Here is a 20,409-nt window from a genome sequence, read left to right on the forward strand (position 1 = left end):
GTAGTGCTATGAACTTCCCTCTCAGTACTACTTTTGCTGTGTCCCATAAATTTTGAGTTGTTGTATGCTCATTGTCATTAGTTTCTAGGAATTTTTTTATTTCTTTTTTGATCTCATTCTTAATCCATTCATTATTTAACAACCTGCTATTTAGTTTCCATGTGTTTGAGAATATTTGAGCTTTTCTGTTGTGGTTCATTTCTAGTTTCATGCCGTTGTGATCAGAGAAAGTGCTTGATATGATTTCAATCTTCTTATATTTGTTGAGACCACTTTTGTGCCCTAACATGTGGTCTATCCTAGAGAATGTACCATGCACACTTGAAAAGAATGTATATTTTGCTGCTTTAGGGTGGAGAGTTCTGAAGATATCTCTTAAATTGAGTTGATCTAGTGTGTCCAATAAGTCTGCTGTTTCTTTGTTAATTTTCTATCTTGAGGATCTATCTAGTGATGTTAGTGGAGTATTGAAATCCCCTACTATTATAGTATTGCTGTTGATCTCACCCTTTAAATCCATCAAAGTCTGCTCTATATATTTAGATGCTCTTATATTAGGTGCATAGATATTTATAATAGTTATATCTTCCTGTTGGATGACTCCCTTTATCATTATGTAGTGGCCTTCTTTATCTCTTACTATATCCTTTGTTTTAAAGTCCAATTTGTCTGATATAAGTATTGCTACCCCAGCTTTTTTTTCATTTCCATTTTCATGAAATTTTTTTTTCATCCTTTTACCTTCAATCTATGTGTATCTTTTGTTCTAAGGTGTGTCTCTTGTAGACAGCATATGTACGGGTCCTGTTTTCTTATCCATGCAGCTACCCTATGTCTTTTGATTGGATCATTTAATCCATTTACATTTAAGGATATTATTGATATGTAGTTGTTTTTTGCCATTTTATTCTTTAAAGATGTATTCCTTTTTTGCTATATTCTTTTCCCACTTTGATCTGTTTACAACAGGCCTTTTAACATTTCCTGCAGCATTAGTTTGGTTGTAATTAATTCTTTTAGTTTTTTTTTTTGTCTGAGAAGCTTTTTATTTCTCCTTTGCTTTTAAATGATAGCCTTGTTGGATAAAGTAGTCTTGATTGTAGGTTTTTTTCTGCATTACTTTGAATATTTCTTGCCATTCCCTTCTGACCTCAAGTGTTTCTGTTGAGAATTCGGATGTCACCCTTATGGGGGCTCCTTTGTAGGTGATAGCTTTTTTTTCTCTTGAAGCTTTTAATATTTTCTGTTTATCGCTTAGCTTTGGTATTTTAATTATGATGTGTCTTGGTATAGGTTTCTTTGGGTTTCTCTTTAATGGAGTCCTCTGTGCTTCTTGAACTTGTGAGAGTTTCTCCTGCATTAATTCAGGGAAGTTTTCAGCTATGATATGATTGAACAAAGTCTCTATCCCTTGTTCTTTTTCTTCTTCTTCAGGAACCCCTATGATGGGGATGTTATTTCTCTTCATGTTGTCACAGAGCTCTCTAAGAGTTTCCTCAGACTTTTTGAGTCTCTTTTCTTTTTTCTTTTCTGCTTTCTTCCCTTCATTCAAGTTGTCCTCCAACTCTCTGATTCGATCCTCAGCTCCATCCATCCTGTTTTTAATTCATTCCATTGTGGTCTTTATTTCTGATATTATATTTCTCATCTCCAACTGATTCTTTTTTAATATTTTAATATCCTTTTTTATACTTGCTATTTCTTTATTTAGGTGTTCACAATGACCATCTATTGTTGTTCTAAGATCCCGAAGCATCCTTACAATCATTATTTTGAACTCCGCATCTGGAAGTTTGATTATTTCCATATCACTCAGTTCATCTCTTGAAAGAGTCTCTTGTGGTTTCATTTGGATTGCACTTCTTTGTCTTCTCATCATCTGTTTTTGGGTGTTTTATTTTTAGAGTTGGTTGAGTCTAGGCTTGGTTTTGTCTGCCTCCAGTTTTCAGTTGTGTTATTTCTAGGTCTTCTTGGGTTGGTATCAGCTGTTATCTGTAATCCACTTTCGGATTTGGGCAGCTTTGAAGTCTTGATTTGTTTGTTTTCTTAACAGGTGATAGTCTTGTTGACTGATCTCAGCAGGGGGCTTTTTTGAAACTCTATGCAGGAATGCAGTGGGTTGTAACCTAAGACTCTGACAGCCTCTTCTACCAAGAAATCTCTCTGGGGGCAGGGTGTTTTCTCAGCTTCAGTAGGGGGAGGTGTATCTCAGATCTCCACGGAGACCTGAGTTACTGCCCCTCTTCCCCACTTCTGTTTTCAGCTGTGTCTTGTTGCGCTGATTGGAGCTGGAGAGATGTCTGGAGCTCTCTGATCCAGAAGCAATTCAGTACTGTTTTGCGGGGAAGGATCAGTCCCTCCCCCAGCTATGGCTGCCTCCAGCACAGATGAGTCAGCTTTTTTAGGTCATCTCCTGCATTCCTTAGCCCCTCACAGTCTGTCCCTCTCTCTCTCCTTTCCACTTGGGAGATAAGCTGGTCTTTTCAACACACCTCGTTCCCTGGTCACCAGGCAAGTGGCTGTGAGCAGTAGTTTCTGCTCTTTTCCTTGGAGTGAGATCCCCTCTGGGTTCTCAGCCTCCCCCCCTCTTGTTCCTTTAAGCAGGGGAGATTCAGGTGCTCCCTGAATCTTTGCTCCTTGGTTTTTGAGAGCAGTTCTTGTAGTCCAGAGTTGGTTTTTCACACTGATTTTTCCTAAATTGATTTCTATTCCAGTTTGGTGGTGAGAGCTGGGCATCTGTGCATCCACCTACTCTGCTGCCATCTTCAGGTCCCTCTAAAATAGCTTCTTGAACCAACCCTGCCTCCCTTCTCCTTGTCTCCACCAAACCTATTATTATTAGTATAACTTTTTCTTAGAGATAAAGGCTTTTGTTTTTCCATCATGTATGCAAGTTTACAACTACATATACTATTTAGGAACAAAGAAATAATTGGGTGTCGAAATTATTATCATTTAAGGTAGCATATTTTTAAATATGGTTTTATTGAGAATCAGTCTTTTTACAATGGTATTAGTGCTTTTCAGAACTTGGATAAATGCACTTTTCTTCTCTATACATATTTTTTTTTTTTCTTTTAAATAAATTTTTATTAATGGTAATGGGATGACATTAATAAATCAGGGTACATATATTCAAAGAAAACATGTCTAGGTTATTTTGTCATTAAATTATGTTGCATACCCCTCGCCCAAAGTCAGATTGTCCTTCGCCACCCTCTATCTAGTTCTCTGTGCCCCTCCCCCTCCCCCTAACTCTCCCCCTGTCCTCCCTCCCCCCACCCCTGGTAACCACCACACTCTTGTCCATGTCTCTTAGTCTCATAACAATAGTATGTTGGGCAAATAAATTTGTAAAATTTGTGCCATTTGATTTTGCTCACTTTTATTGTTAAAAATGGCAGCTGCCCACCTGGAGCAGCTGATTATCTTCTTGCATGGGAAGGGGCTTGGTTATGCTAATGTGTGCTGGAGGAGAGGTTGTCATGCTGAAAAGTTTTAAGAAGAAGAAAGGGGGAGGAGCTAGGAGGCCATTTTGGCAGAGACCAAATTGTTGCAGAGTAGGTAGGCAACCAACGTAATGGGGTTCTGAAAGAGAAGCCAGTTTGTGTAGAGAGAAGAAGATGGGAAACAGAGGTGAATAAGGCTGGTGGGGCCTTTGATTCTAGGACAACCAGGAGAAAGTTAGTGGCTTTTGGATTCCTGAATGGAAAGGGTAGTGTTTTTCTGCTGTGTGTATTTACTCGCCAGCTGGTTGCAAGGCTAGAATAAAAGATGGTCCACCAGTTTTGGGGTCATTGTTCCTCTACTGTCTATCCAAATCTAATGAGAACCTGCACTTGCCTGGCAGCTGCGACAGCCATGACTACTGGCCTTACATAGCATAAAAGTTGGGGAGAATTTTATGACCCCTTTCCACCAGTTTTAGTCATTTTATTTCATTTTTAACTCTTCAATTGTGTTTTCTTCAACATACTCTGAAGAAATTGCAATGTGAAAATTATGTTATCTCATTTTAGTAAAAATGCCTTTAGTGAATTCTTTGGACACTGCTTTTGAAAGCTAAATTACATTAGAATCCATTCTATAGAAATGTGACTTATGAGGTAATTTTTTCCAGATATTTGGTTAATATTATTTCTACTTAAAAAAGAAAGCTATATTTTAATCTAAAGAATTATAAAAGTGCCTCTCCCTTACTGGCATGTGTCTTGTTCTTACTGAGTCAGTCAAGATGAGCACATTCATTTACTTGAGCAGAGATGTGTCAATATTGTGCTTAATGACATAATCCAACTCTGTCTAGACCAACACACATCATCTGTTAAAAACTAAGAAACTATCAACCTTTTGTCCAGCTTGCTAACCCATATCCTGCTTTAGGGATCCCACTTAGAATGTGCTAACTCACTATAAAAGCTCTCATTCTTTAATTCTTCAAGCTATTTCAACTTTCTTTAATGTCAAATATTATTTTCTGACTTAATATATTCAATCATTTATTTCACGTTTTACATATTATATAGCTATACCGCTGAGGGACTACTTATGTCCAAGAGACAGTCCTTGTTTTCAAAGAACTTAATGATCTCATGGGGGAGACAGACATGTAACTAATCTGTGACAAAAGGTATAAGATGAGTACAAAACAGGCGCAAAAAAGAGACAGAGCTGGAATCAAATAATTTTGACTATAAAAATTATCAGGCCTCATCAGAGTATATAAGCCCTCTAGCTACAGAAGTGAAAGGCTTCTCCTTAAGCAAGGAGATGAGGGAGTTTGTCTTGTGTCTAGAGATGGTGTTGACACACCCAAGGGTTGGGTCTCCAGATGCCTTTAAAAAGACCAAGTAGAAGGAATCAAACTTCTGTATGGCTTCCAAGTTGTTCCCAGGCAAAGGAGAAGAGATAATACAAAAGATGTACAATAATGAAGACACTGATTTACAATAATATACAAACATGGCAAAATCAGATCACTTGGTACTGTTTGGATTTTGTCAGAAAAAAATTAAATTAGCCAGCTTCCAGGCCATGGAAACAATATGAGAAATCTTATTCACTTATCTCCCACCACCAATTGTGATTCAGAAAATAATTTCCTTGCCCCCTATTCACAGCAAGCCATGGCAGGAGGCAAAAACCCTGCAGCTGCCCCTGTCTGGGTGAGAAGAGGGGAACAGAGAAAATAGGAATAAAAAAATCTGATTCTAAACAATGTTTTAAAAACCTATTATTCTTAATGTGTCCAGAGAAGGCAAACATTCCCAGCACGTGTTTCTACAGTTCCAAGCATTGCCTTGGATTTGTTTTGCATTTTTAGCAAAGGAATTCAGGATTAAGCTAGGTAGCAACTTGATCCAACACTCATTTGAACAGTGGACTCTTTGGAGTGAACTGAGTCCACGTTAAGACTTGTTTCTGTGGTGTGTGGCATATTCAGCATATTTGTTCCTTGTCGAAACAAAATGTGCTTTATAGTGCAGCTCACAATTGAAGTTCAGGAGCAACACTAACTCTCTGCCTCATTCTCAGGACTCCTTAGGAATGCAGCTCTTAGCCAGTGAGCACAGCTCTGTAAATGCTGTTGGCTTCATGCTACCTATCAGCCCACTGAAAGCAGTTTGATCACAGTATAGCACGGCCCTCAGATTCTTTTAGCTGTTGAGTTGGTACTATTCAGTTAGAGGGAAGACTGCCTAAACTTCAGTAATGGACTTCAGGAGAATAAGATATACTAGCCCTGTGAGAATTAGGTGTTTCCTGATGCTCTCACCTCCTGGTATTTGGACATTGGTGAACTCCCATCCTCTTGTGCAAATTGAACCTAGTGACTTCATTCTAACAAAAAGACCAGAGCAAAAGTGATGGGAGGTCAGTTTCAAGATTGGATTTTAAAAGTCTGTACCTCAGAATGATTTGACTTTGGTGATGGCACCCAACACAATCAACAGTTAAAGTGCTATAAAGATGTTCATCTAAAACCTATGTACTCTTATTGATCAATGTCACCCCATTAAATTTAATTTCTTAAAAAAAAAGAAGAATCCTCATGGGTTGAGTCCCAGTGAATATGAAGTCATAAGTAGAAATCACAAAATGTACAAGGAAACCAAGCATCATGAATGAGAGTTAATAAAAGACAGTCAGTTACATCAATGAAGTCACATAATTAACCTGTTTGATATATGTTATTTAAAGAAACAAAAGAAGAAAATTAAAATGTGAATAAAGAGCAAGAGACTATCAAATATGATCTGACATAAAATACTTGAAAAAGTACTTAATGGAATGTCTGGAAACAAACAAACAGACAAACAAACAAAAGATTGAAATTTAAAGTTCAATGAAATAGTAGCCTTGAAGTAAAAATAAAATAAAATAAAATAAAATAAAATAAAATAAAATAAAATAAAATAAAATAAAATAAAAGTCTGTACCTCCCCTCTGACTGGCACGAGGTTTTGCAGGTGCACTTTCTAACTCTGTGCTCTGTTTGCGTGCTAGCTCTGGGGAAGCAAGCTGTCATATTTAGAGTTGCCCTATGGAGAGGACCATATGGTAAGGAACTGAAGGTGTTCTCTGGCCAACAGTCATGGAGTAAATCAGGCCCTTAGTCTATAAGCCTTCAAAGAACAGAATCCTGTTACTGGCCATGCATGTGAGTAAGCCTGGAGACGGATCCTTCCTCAGTTGTACAGTGAGATGACTGCAGCCTGTGGGAGTCCCTGAGCCAGAGGACCGTTTGAGTAACACCCAGATTCCAGTTTCTCTAGAAACTGAGACAGTAAATGTTGTCTCTAAGCACTACATTTTCAGGTAATTTGGGTAATTTGTTAAACAACAATGGATGACCATGACATGTGCTCATAGAAATGGTAACTCTTGAAAATGGAGCCACAAAGTTTGGAAAGAGAATAGTATTGTATATATATTCAATATTTGTGACTGTCTGAATCACCAACTCAGATAAACTCTTGATGACATACACTGTCATCAAACAATTCTACATACACTGTTTACAATCATTGCAACAACCTGGAAGGGGTATTGGTGTTCATATATTTTGGATAGACTGAGATTTTGGAATTTTGGAAACTCAGTTACTTAGCTCAGAACATGTAGCTACAATAGAAGGTGATGGAGATGAGAGAGAAATCTAAGTGTCTCTTATTTGGAAGCCTTAGTTCCTTCCTCTACATTAATGAGTCATAAGAGGTAAAGGCAGGGTTGAGGCTAGGGTGGCAATCAGTATCACCTGTAGATCTTTTAAAAGCTAGTTATGTCACTTTTGCTTTCTGAAGGTCCTGACACAGTTTGTACCGAACTGTACCACACAGTGGGGTTGGACCAGATGAGCACTGAGCCTACATAAATTCAGCTATATCTCTTGCAGCTTGGGGTTGTGATTCGAAAATTAAAATTGCACATATCAGCCAGGTTCTGATTGAGGGTCTGGTACTCCTTAGCAACCTCCCTGGTGATTAGATGATCATGTGACCTTAACATTCTGGTATTAGGTTCTTTTTAATTAAGTTGAAAACAAAACAATGGCATCCAGAACTCCACTATCTGATGGGCTCATTACGGTGTGATGTGTGCCAGATCCTGCCCAAGTTACAGCCCCAAACTGACAAAATAAGTTTGGCTAAACAAGGACACTTTGAGAATAGAGTGGATGAGCAGAGAGTGCTGCTTTCATTTGGTGGTAGCAAGAAGATTATGAAATAATAGAGTACACCACAGTGCCACACCTTAGGAAGATGTAGGTGTCCTGGATACTACAGTCATGGCTTCTGGAGCTGAGCAGGGCAGCTGCAGAATTGATTAGACTCTGCAAACAGGCTGTCATTCTGTCTCACCAACTCTTGGGCCAGGTCTAAGGTCTCTTATCTAGACTTAGCCCTTCTGTTCTTGTAATAGCTTCTCCACCACTGACCCAGAATGGGCTTCTCCTTGCTCATGGGCTTTTATGCAGATGACAGCCTCACTTCCAGGACAATAGCTTTTCCACACATATTTATGACAGTCATTATCATTAACATACAAAGTCCACATCAAGACAAGATGACTGTAGAGGCTTCTTCTTCAACATTTTCTTGCTACCTCATGACCTTTTTCATAGAGGATTTTTCTAGAGCTGCACTGCCCAATAAGGTAGCTACTAATCCTATGATGCTGCGTAGTATTAGAATTGTGGCTAGTGAGACTGAGGAATGGGATTTGACATTTAGTTTAATTTTAATTTATTTCAATTCAAATAACCATATGTAGCCGGTGGCTACTGTGTTAGATAGCACAACCCCAGAGGCTGTCATCCTTATGTTATTCTTTTGTTAATTTATTTTTGGCTCATATTTATAGAACGTTGTCTATGTGCCAGGCACCACACTTAGAATTATGCATGTATCCATCCAAGTTTCACAAAACCTGATGAAGCCCATTATGTGATTTACATTTTCCAGAGCAGATAGCTGAATTGTAGAGAGGTGAAGTGGCCTGTTTTACATCATTCAGGCAGGAGACAGAATTCAAAATAAAGTCTATTTGGCTCCAGTGCTGTGTCTCCTGTACAGAAGAATGAGGTGACATCAACAGGCATAGAGAGTAAAACACAATGGACAAAGACAATGAAAATATAACCCTTGTTAAAGTAGGTCATTTCATTTTATTCTTATTGTAAACATTTTTGGCCTCAACAAACACATTAATTTTTAAATAACCATCTTTTAAAACTTTCACGTCATATACTATTTTTCCTCATGATGTATTATTTATTAAAATAATCAGTGAACTCTAAAAGTCTATACTGATAATGTGCACTTTTATGCTATTATGACATAAATACAAATAATAAAAATAGTCATCTATTGTGGGTGTATGGTCTGTGAAATATCTTATGGGAGGCCAAAAACAAACAGAAGGAGAGAGATGGTGTGGGAGAAAATGGCTCCTAGGTGGGTAATGTTTGTAGAACATAGGAGGTATGTAATAGAAGCTTATAGATGGTGAAGTTGATGAGAACTCAGTTTCCACTGGTCGTTTCCTCTCAGTTTTCTTAAGAAATAAATGGTGTGTGCAGCCCACATTCTGAAAGTCAGAGACCCTGGCACTTCGAGCTGCATTGCTGCAGTGTAACTGGGTCTGATCATACTTGCAGAAAAGAGATAAATTAAAGTGTATGCATTATTAACATTGTGCTGAAATCTTAGTCACTAGATATTTCAATCAGATCAATGTATTTGTAAGTAAAATATGCTTACTTATATTAGGTACTAAATTTCTTAACTACAAGAACTGGAACTATAATTTATACCTTAAGCCATTTCTTTTGTTTTATTCAGTAGAATTCTTTGCATTGCTTTAGATTTAACTGAATCATGATAATGGTTTTTGATTAAACATTTTAGATTTAATTGCAAAGTGATACAAAAATTTAATCATCTATTTCCTAATTTTTTCAATGTAAAATTTAAATGCTTGAAAAGTCCAATATAAAAACATAAGTGTCAAGGTCACTTGTAGCAAAATATGACACATTCGAATTATTTATTAACAACTTTTACATGTAAAGATAGGTACTTCATAACATTTGGATTTTGGCAAAAGGCAACAATTTGATGTTAATATCTTAACTTTTTCATTAACTTTGTAACTTTTACAAGGGAGTAGATTATCAAAATATCACAAAAGAGAAAGAGAAATTTGTCTAAACTACCTATGAATGAAATTCTACAGAACAGACTCCAAAAATCATTTTTTCCTCTTCCTTTTGTAAAGTTGTATATTTTCATGTTCAAGTTCTGAGATTTTTATCTCCAGGTATAAAAATGGAAATATTTGGCTCTAATCTTTTAATCTAAAGTGAAGAATTTATGGCTTGTAGACCTGATGCATTTTTTTCACTGTTGAATCATCTTTTTCATAATACACTAATTAAAGTCAGATGATTTTTAGGTGGCAGTAGGTAGCATTGAAGAGTTCTTGGCTTCAAGCAACTGTTGAATCCCTTTGATCCTGTTTTAACTCTCATATTAAATAGATAAAATTCAACTGTTCCAGTTGTTTTTATTTTAGGAGGCATACAAATTTACCTCACACCTACATGAAACATGAGCAGAACTTTTGAGGTCCACTGGGTCCTTTAACCACTTGACTTAGCTATCCCTTCTACAGCGTGTCTCTAACAGATAGTCAGCCAGGTTCTGTTCGAAGTCATGGTAACAGAGAGCTTCACAAAAGCTTCAACTGCTTTTTCTCATGCTGAAACCAAAGTCCCTGTAACTTTCATCCAGTGTTTCCAATAGTATAAGGCACACAGTAGGTTCTTTCTCATCACTCAATTGGTGTTTATTGATGAACAAGAGAATGCACCGTTTTAGTTTTGACTCTTAAAACTATGCTGAATGTAGAATATAGTGGGGTTTTTTTTTTGATATGGTCCAGGCTATTTTCCTTTCTTACATAAATCTTTTCTTTTCCAGGGTCAGTATTGCAATTTCTTTAAGCAACATGATTTTCAGATATTTTATCTATCTCATTGTTCTCCTCCGAATGTGCTTACATTGATCAGTAGATCTCTTCAAATGTGGTTCCATCGAACCAAACATAATACTCCAGACAAGGTCAGCTCTGAGAAGGGTTAAAAGCTCTGTATCTTTGAGCCTGAACATTTCACTTGACACGACCCAAAAGACTATTTCTTACAACCCCCTTTCCTGTCTGTTTTAGAGTAGAGGCATTTGATTCCGGGCAAGATCTGTGGCTGGTGCACAATCCGTCCTGGGAGAAGGATTATTTCCTTGAATGTCCAGGGTAGGGAGGAGGTGGAGAACGCTGTGCTGCAGCCTGTGGGGTTGGGGAGTAGGGAGGAGGCAGTTCTGCACAGTATTCCATCTCCTGGTCATAACTATAGGGCGGTGGTGCCACTGAAAAAGGAAAGGAAAAGGCATCAGGCAGTTAGCGAATATTTATTTCAGTGTCCACCATGTTTATGCTGCCGGGCTGGGTGCTGTGGGAGGGGACAGGACTTTTTACTGCAAAAATCTGAGTTTTATTAAGTTGAGGGCACAGTTATATATAACAGGGCAAGTGGTGCCATTGGCCAAAGTATTTAGGGTTGGTGGCTAAGGGAAGGGTAAATTTCCTTCTTGGAAATAACATGTTGAAGGAGCAGAGAGAGAAGAGGTTAAAGGATGATTCAAGTCTGAGCAAAAGCACAGAAGCAGGAGGACATTTTGCTCAAAGCAAAAAGTACATGGAGAGGACAAATGGGAAAGACATTGAGGAATAAGTAATCTGATTGTATTATCACCATGGTGTGCTTTGAAAATCACATAAGGAGAATGTGATGTGCAATTATCAGAGATTTATTTGAACATGCTAGTGAATATGCTTTAAGAAGACAACTCTTCTGTAGTATGGATTGAGGTGAACCAAAGAAAAGCCAAGATGATATAAGAACTATGTAAATGAACAGAATAATAAAGAACTCATGGCAGCATGGTGGGAGGGTGGGGGGTTGGAATCACAAGAGCCCTCAGGCAGCTGAGTACTTCGGTGATGACTGGATAGGTGCAGAAAGGTATGGAGTGAAGGAAGATGTTGAAGTACTGGGCACCCAATATTGAGCTCCCATAACTTGGAAAGTCATGGAGTCATTAAAGGAAAAGAAAAAAAAAATAGGACAAGCAGTTTTGTGAATAAAAATGAAGAATTTAGTTTTTCAAACCTTATTTGAAAATTTTTCTTTAATTAATTTTTTGGATCAAAGACCTAAATATAAGATCTGAAACAATAAAGTACATAGAAGAAGACATAGGTACTAAACTCATGGATCTGGGTTTTAAAGAACATTTAATGAACTTGACTCCAATGGCAAGAGAAGTGAAGGCAAAGATAAATGAATGGGACTACATCAGAATTAAAAGTTTTTGCTCAGCAAGAGAAACTGATATCAAAATAAACAGACAGCCAACTAAATGGGAACTGATATTTTCAAACGACAGCTCAGATAAGGGCCTAATATCCAAAATTTACAAAGAACTCATAAAACTCAACAACAAACAAACAAACAATCCAATAAAAAAATGGGAAGAGGACATGAACAGACACTTCTCCCAGGAAGAAATACAAATGGCCAACAGATATATGAAAAGATGCTCAGCTTCATTAGTTATTAGAGAAATGCAAATCAAAACTACAATGAGATACCACCTCACCCCTGTTAGATTAGCTATTATCAACAAGTCGGGTAATAACAAATGTTGGAGAGGATGTGGAGAAAAAGGAACCCTCATACACTGTTGGTGGGAATGTAAAGTAGTACAACCACTATGGAGGAAAGTATGGTGGTTCCTCAAAAAACTGCAAATAGAACTACCTTATGACCCAGCAATCCCTCTACTGGGTATATACCCCAAAACCTCAGAATCATTGATACGTAAAGACACATGTAGCCCCATGTTCATAGCAGCATTGTTCATAGTGGCCAAGACATGGAAACAACCAAAAAGCCCTTCAATAGAGGATTGGATAAAGAAGATGTGGCACATATACACTATGGAATACTACTCAGCCATAAGAAATGATGATATTAGATCATTTATAGCAAAATGGTGGGATCTTGATAACATTATACGGAGTGAAATAAGTAAATCAGAAAAAAACAAGAACTACATGATTCCATACATTGGTGGAACATAAAAACGAGACTAAGAGACATGGACAAGAGTGTGGTGGTTACCAGGGGTGGGGGGAGGGAGGACGCAGGAGGGAGGGAGGGAGAGATTTAGGGGGAGGGGGAGGGGCACAGAGAAAACTAGATAGAGGGTGACAGAGGACAATCTGACTCTGGGCGAGGGGTATGCAACATAATTTAATGACAAGATAACCTAGACATGTTTTTCTTTGAATATATGTACCCTGAATTATTAATGTCATCCCATTAACATTAATAAAAATTTATTAAAAAAAAAATTTTATTGTAGTATATGTCAGTGTGTTTTTAAGTCACAGTTAATACACTTTGTTAAGACTATGTATGGATGCCTGTCTTGTAGTGACCTCAGCCCCATCTCGAGAGTTGGAAGAGAAGAACCCCTTGACCATACTGTCTTTAAGAACCCAGTCATTCTGTAACATCTGAGCAAACACTCAGCAAGCCCTCAGATGACTTGCCAGTTACTTGAATCATCATCAAGCTCATGATTCTATTTGGAATTGACATGTCTAATTGCTTACTGAAAATGTAGCCAAAATCACAAGACTAGTGTCATAGTAATATAAAAACAAAACCAAAAAACCAAAACCAAAAAATTCAAAAGTCGGGCTTTTAACATTAGAATGGGAGGCAAGAATAAGCAACATTTCAACAAACTTATTTCTATGACTTCTTACAAAACGTGCTTTGACCAATAAGAATATGCTAGTGTGTTCTGATCAGTATGCATACACAAACACCGGGCGTCACCCTATTTGCAAACACAAACTGTTTCTTCTGGATCCCTTTAAGTTGGTTAACTTCACCAGGTGTTTAATTTTTTGAACCATTTATTGATCTGTCTGTACTCCTGGATGTGAGGAAGCAGAATTGAGTTACTCAAGAGGAAGATGGAGGCACAGAACTGAGTGGGATGTCCTCCAAGGACTTGTCTGTTAAGCAAAGTCTTTGCAAGTCTCCAGTGATCTGAGCAGGTTGAGGGCTCATGACAGAAGACAAAGCTTTGTAGAGAGAGCAGCAACGATGGGCACAGCTTCTTTATGGCTGCCTTAGACCTTTGGAGGCGGGCTATGCCAAGCTTAATTTTATACAACAAAATGGAATAGCTCCTGTGGAGTGTAAACACACATTCTCTCTGCATTACACCTACTCCTTCCCTTCCTTGTGTCTAGGAGGACTGAGACAAAGAGATTTACAATAGCCTTCCTCCAAGTCAAGAAATGCAGCCTCCATGCAAAATAAGAAGTTACAGCTGGATACCCATTGAATTGTTTCTTATAAGCATGTGGTTTTAAGTTGTTTTTCTCTTGAAGCTTTCCGTGCCTCCCCTGGGAGGAGCACACACCGAGTGATTCTACAGATTGACTGCATCGTTCTCTGTCGTGAAGCCACAGTGCGTGGTTATGGCACAGTAACAAAGCGCTTATGCTTTTTCATCTGCATAAAACTGCTGGAGGACATTTGAGGGAGATTCCCACGGTTTATACAGTTGCATGTTGAACATGAAAATCCAACATATGAAACTGTATTCTCTCATTCATATAGCTTTTGAATTTTGATACAGTGATATTATAATGCTGAAGAGCAGTATTTTTAGGATGGTCCATCATGAAATAAACATGGCACATCTTTTATGGTACCAGCAACTGGAAGACTTTTTGAAATAATACTTGTATAACTGTGACTGTGCTATCTTTCTTTCTTATGGAAAGTAAGGTTTCACTGTGAAGTAAACTTCACAGCATCAATTTTTAGAGTTCCGGATTAACTCTAAGAAGATTTGTTCTTCCTTAAAGGTTAAGCCATCTTTAAAAGATATATGGATGCAGATGGAGATATGGTGTCTTAGAAATTCTTTCATAATCTATATTCCAATTTTCTGTTTTAAGTAGAGCAAACATGCCATTTATCCTTAATGTTATTATAGTTGTCTAGAATATTAGAAGATTTAAGGATGCTATGAAATTCATAGAAGAAATGTAATGTTTTTCACCCACTCAAGCCAACATTTCTAAAGCAAATGTAAAGGAAAGATGCATGGTGTTATCCAAACTATACACATTATTTTAGAAAATTTGAAAACAAAAAAATCATTCATAATTTTGTCACCACAATTCAACAAATATTATCTTTATATATTCTTTTTCAGTCATTTTTATGTTATATCCTTATGGTCATATAAAATGGTATATTCTCTTTTTACTTTATATTATAACATAGTATTTTTCATTGTGCTATATATTCTTTATGAACATTGTTGTTAATAGCTGCATATTATTCAGCTGATCATTCACTTGTTTTGAGATATAAAATGTTTTATTATTATTATAAATAATGGAGTGATGAATATCTTTGTATACATAGACTTCTATTTATTTTAAATTACTTCTTCAGAATAAAATTCCAGGCATCAACCAACTGGCCATAACTTACTATTTCTGTCTTTACTGTTTTTATTTTTTATCTCATAAAAGCCTCCTGCATTCTATTTTACAGTTCTCCACATGAAGAATGTCTACTTAACAATGTTGGTTTGAGTCACCTAAGCTGTCTTCTTTAATTTTTTTAAAAACACATGTAACCCTATCTTTGAGTCACTTGGACTGTTTTGAAGTCAAAAATCATTTTCTCACCTTATTGTAACCAATACTACCATTTTGTAAATCTGACAACCACTCTTTTGTCTTTCTAGAATATACATTACAAAACACCTTGAACCTCACCTGGATTTTCAATTTACTGATGGCATTAAAAAATAATAAATTAAACTGATGTCACCTCTTTTCTGTCTTTCTATCTTTTTTCAGTTTAGATTTATGGTCCATCACAGAAATTATTTCTGTATATCTAACGTCAACTCTTATCTCTTTCTTTCTCCACTGCCTGAAACTCCAGTCCTAATTAAATCCAACATTTTGTCTACCCCAGTTCTGCATCTAGGAGCTTAATGTCGAAGGATAAAAATGGACAGCTATGCTGACGGATTTCACTTTAAATGAATAACAGTATTCTTAAGTGTGGAGGCAGTCAGCAGTGCCTGTAAATTAAACATTTCTTTAGGCATTTCAACACCCCTCCATTAGATGAGAATACCATTTCATTTGTGTGTGTGTGTTTCATTTTCTTTAACTACAAATGCATCCTTAACCGATTTTAGCATAATACTTGTTTCTTATTTCATTCAGAAAATAGGTACAATCAAAAGACACCTTATCACCAAATCCTCCTGGGATAAATCTTCCCATGGTCACTGCCTTTCCCAATAAGATTGCCATAATTTGTTAACTCAATGATGCAGATGGAGTGTTGCTTTCTTAATAAAATATTTCCAAGAGATTTGAAATATTGGAAGCCAATTAGTTATTTTATAGGATGTTTCTCAACTTGGACTTGTCAGATAACTTTTCACGCTGCGATTTAGGCTGTGAACTTCCAGCCAGAATACTACACAGGTGAAGCTGTGTCACCCTCAGGGTAGCACCCAAAGATGGAAGATGTCTGTTTGTCTTTCTTTGATGATATTAATTTTTATTTTCTTGTCAAGATGTTGTCTGATTTCTCCACTTTTATAATTAACAAAAATCTGGAGATAGTCATTTTGAGAGTATATACCTATCCTGCTTCCCAGCAATCTTTTTTTTCCAGATTTACCATCAATTGATGACTCTTGTTCTAAACCAGCGGTTCTCAACCTGTGGGTCGCAACCCTGGTGGGGGTCGAACGACCAAAACATCTCCATGGCTTTAGGAGACCCCTGTGTTTTGGTCGTTCGACCTCCACCGGGGTTGCGACCCACAGGTTGAGAACCGCTGTTCTAAACCTTTCTTATGATGGTTTTAAAATGATAAATTTTCAAACTCCACAACTCTATTTTACATGTATTCTTTTGGCATTTTTATGTTAGCAAGAGCTTCCCCCTCCTCCTTCTCCATTGTTTATGTCTCTATCTATCTATCTATCTATCTATCTATCTATCTATCTATCTATCTATCATCTATCATCTATCTATCATCATCAGTCATCAGAGGATTCAATAATACACTTCAAATCTCAATTTTCTTAATAGCATTAAAACCCTTTGTTTTCCTTTTACTGGCATTTTACTTTTATATCTTTGCAAAGACTTTTGTTATGGTCTTTCTGTATTATTTTCTTTCAGGTGTATATAGTCCACTGTTAATATGACCAGTTTTCTTCATTTACATTGAATTTCTGGCAAGTAGAAATGTAAGACTTGCCAAATAATTCTTGTTTTCACACAGATGATTTTAAAAATATTTGTAACTAAACAAGACACCCTTCATTCCACCCAACATGGCAGGAATAAAAAACTATTTCAGAAGGTCTCTGTCCAACACAGGGTGAAGGATAGCAGGTTACCATTTCTTGATAATCTCCCCCCAACTCCAGAACGGAGTAATTATGTTCACTGTAGGGTTCCCCCTGAGCACTTTCTCCAAAGGATACTATAACCTTGGCTAAATTATTTTCTATTCACTTATGTGGCCTCTAGGCTGTAGGACTGTACAATAACTTGGTGTTATTTCTGTTACCAAAGGGTTAATTAATTAATGTGGGTAAAAACATTATATATTTCCACACATGAAAGATTTAAAAAAGCATTCAATTCTACCCTGAGCTGTTTCCCTGTCCTTTAAGTAAAAGCTTAATTAGTGTCTTTGAGAAGAAAATGAGGAGTAATCAAGCACATTATGTTTCGAAGGCCTTGTCTTTTTTCAGTAAAAATGCTTCTTCCATAAGGTTTATTATGTTTCTTGCATTATTCAGTTCCCAGAACCGCACATTTGTTAAAAATACAACATGTTTCTGTGATCTGCCTGTATTAATGGGGCCACTAAAAAGATTTTTTGTTTTTTGACAGAGACAGAGAGAGAGAATCAGAGAGAGGGATAGATAGGGACAGACAGACAGGAAGGGAGAAAGGTGAGAAGCATCAATTCTTCGTTGCAGCACCTTAGTTGTTCATTGATTGCTTTCTCATACGTGCCATGATTGGGGGGGGGTACAGCAGAGTGATGACCCCTTGCTCAAGCTAGCGACCTTGCGCTTAAAGCCAGAGACTTTTGGGCTCAAGTCAGCAACCATGGGGTCATGTCTGTGATTCCATGCTCAAGCCAGCTACCCCATGCTCAAGCTGGTAAGCCCATGCTCAAGTCAGCGACATTGGGGTTCTGAACCTGGATCGTCTGCATCCCAGATTGATGCTCTATGCACTGCACCACTACCTGATCAGTCAGGCCAGTATAAAGTTTTAAAAACCTGTTTCTATGCATGAAGTAGAAACCTCAAACTTGAAAAAGCACATAACTTCACATGAAAATATTTTGTGTTTTTTATCCTAATTTTATCAATAATATTAAAAAATGTTCTAAAAATTAAATTTAATTAAATTTTTCTTGGCCAGGCAAAAGTATGTCTGGGAGGTTATCTACAGAGCACTTCTCTTTGCCTTCTTTTTAATTTACGTCTCTTTATGATTACCTTTCTGCTCTTCTCTTGGGTAATGAGTTGGTTGGCCAGGAAACACGAAGAATAAAAAATAATCTTCCTACTTTTTCCCTATACCTTAGTCTTAACATCATTACAGCAACCCAAACTATATTCTCAGTGAATTGGGAAGATTTAAAATTATGAATAGTTTTTGCAGTGAGTAAAAGCTACACTTTCCAGGGTGGAATTCATTGTAAATTCCCAAGGTATGAATATTTAACTCAGATCTTGTCATGAGTAGTGTTTTTTCTTTGTTCAGCCATGTTTTCTGTGTGCCCATGATGTGCCCTTCCTGATCTCACATGCTTGGGATTTAATGGTAAACAAAAAAGACAAAGAACCCTGCCACATAGAGCTCATATTCTGGAAGAAGGGGATAAACAATAAACAATATATGTAACAATTAGGTAAACTAAGTGGTATATTAGAAGATTTAAAACATGGGAGAAAAAAGTAGAGTAGAGTAAGGAGGATTGTGTGCTGTGGGGAGGGACACATTATAATCAAGGAAGGACTCATTCAGGAGATGACATTGATCAAAGACTTGAATTAAGTGAGGGAGTCAGTGTTCTAGACAAAGCCCTAAGATGAGTGTGTGCCCTATTTGTCCACAGAACAGCAAAGGGGAAAGTGTGACTGAAGCCAGAATGACAAGAGGGAGAGTGCAAATAAACGAAGTCAGAGAAATAAAAACAGGAGCGAAATCATAACGTTGATTTGAAGGCCTTGGTAAAGAATTTGTCTTTTACAAAGAAAAAATGAGTAAATGTTGGCTTTGATTCTTCCTCTGGGAGCAATGGGAAGCCATTGAAAAATTTAAGCAGAGTAGTGATTTAATCTGACAGCTTTTTATTTTATTTATTTTATTTTTTTGTATTTTTCTGAAGTTGGAAACGGGGAGGCAGTCAGACAGACTCCCGCATGCGCCTGACCGGGATCCACCCGGCATGTCCACCAGGGGGCGATGCTCTGCCCATTTGGGACGTCGCTTTGTTGCAACCAGAGCCATTCTAGCACCTGAGGCAGAGGCCACAGAGCCATCCTCAGGGTCCGGGCCAACTTTGCTCCAATGGAGCCTTGGCTGCGGGAGGGGAAGAGAGAGACAGAGAGGAAGGAGAGGGGGAGGGGTGGAGAAGCAGATGGGCGCTTCTCCTGTGTGCCCTGGCCGGGAATCGAACCTCGGACTCTTGCATGCCAGGCCGACGCTCTACCACTGAACCAACTGGCAAGGGCTTAATCTGATAGCTTTTTTAAAAAAAGTTCACTCCGGTTACTGTGTTGAGAAAGACCCTGGGGGCCAAGGGTGGATTTTGGGAAAGTTGATAGGATGTCATCACAGTGATGGATGTGAGAGCTGATGGTGGTTTCTACCAGAGAAGGTACTGTGAGAAGTCGTCAGACACTATGTATTTTGAAGATGAAGCTAAGAAGTTTTCCTGATAGGTTGCATGTAAGTTTGAAGGAAAAAGAGAAGTCAAGAATGAGTCCAAGATTTTTAGCCTAAGCAACTGGAAGGTTAGAGATGCCATCAATTGAAATAGCAAAGGCTATAAGTGGAGGATGGTTTGGGGAGAGGGTCAGAAGTACTGCTTTAAACATGTTAAATTTGAGATTCCTATTAGGCATCCAAGTGAAGATGTCTAATAAGCAGAGGAATCAAATAAATCTGAAATTGAGATTTAAAACTTTAGGAAGCATTAGACTGTAAATAGTACTTAATAATATGATAAGACCAAATGATATAACCAAAGAAGTAAGTATAAATGCAGGATACAAGCAGACATAAGACTGAACCTCAAGGAACTCCAACATGAAGATACTTGAGAGGAGGAAGAACTAACAAAGAAGAACAGGAGACATGGGTATTCTCACGTTTACCTGAAATTTTCTTTCTCAAGTTGAAGAAAATAGAAATAGGTCAAAAAAGAAAGGAAAAATTAGGGAAATGATACAAAAGGAAGATTGCATGTGGAAGTTTTCCTCATTCTTTTCTACAGAGACTGAGAGGAAATGAGCATGGATAAGAAATTATCTATCTAAGGATATGCTAAATTTAGGATTTGACTCCTTTTTATTTGTCAAATTGTGCATATACAGATTGACTTAGAAAAAGCTATTGCAATCATGTAATGCAAAGCACAGTTAATGGTGTCATAGGTGTTCAAGATATTTATAT

At 37.4% G+C, this 20,409-nt stretch overlaps 1 protein-coding gene across 2 annotated transcripts in view; it reads right to left on the reverse strand.

The window, feature by feature from the left end:
• Window positions 1-20,409, reverse strand: part of CYYR1 (cysteine and tyrosine rich 1) — a 153,190-nt gene that overhangs the window by 18,105 nt on the left and 114,676 nt on the right. The window contains exon 4 of one of the 2 annotated variants that reach the window (XM_066369940.1): window positions 8,622-10,928. The exons of the other annotated variant lie outside the window; for it this stretch is intronic. Within the exon in view, the coding sequence (XP_066226037.1) occupies window positions 10,795-10,928 (134 nt within the window). The 3' untranslated portion in view covers window positions 8,622-10,794. Of the gene's footprint in view, window positions 1-8,621; window positions 10,929-20,409 lie in introns of those variants that run through there. 2 annotated transcript variants of the gene reach the window in all.

Source organism: Saccopteryx leptura, chromosome 2, assembly GCF_036850995.1.
Source record: "Saccopteryx leptura isolate mSacLep1 chromosome 2, mSacLep1_pri_phased_curated, whole genome shotgun sequence".
NCBI classification, from domain to species: Eukaryota; Metazoa; Chordata; class Mammalia; order Chiroptera; family Emballonuridae; genus Saccopteryx; species Saccopteryx leptura.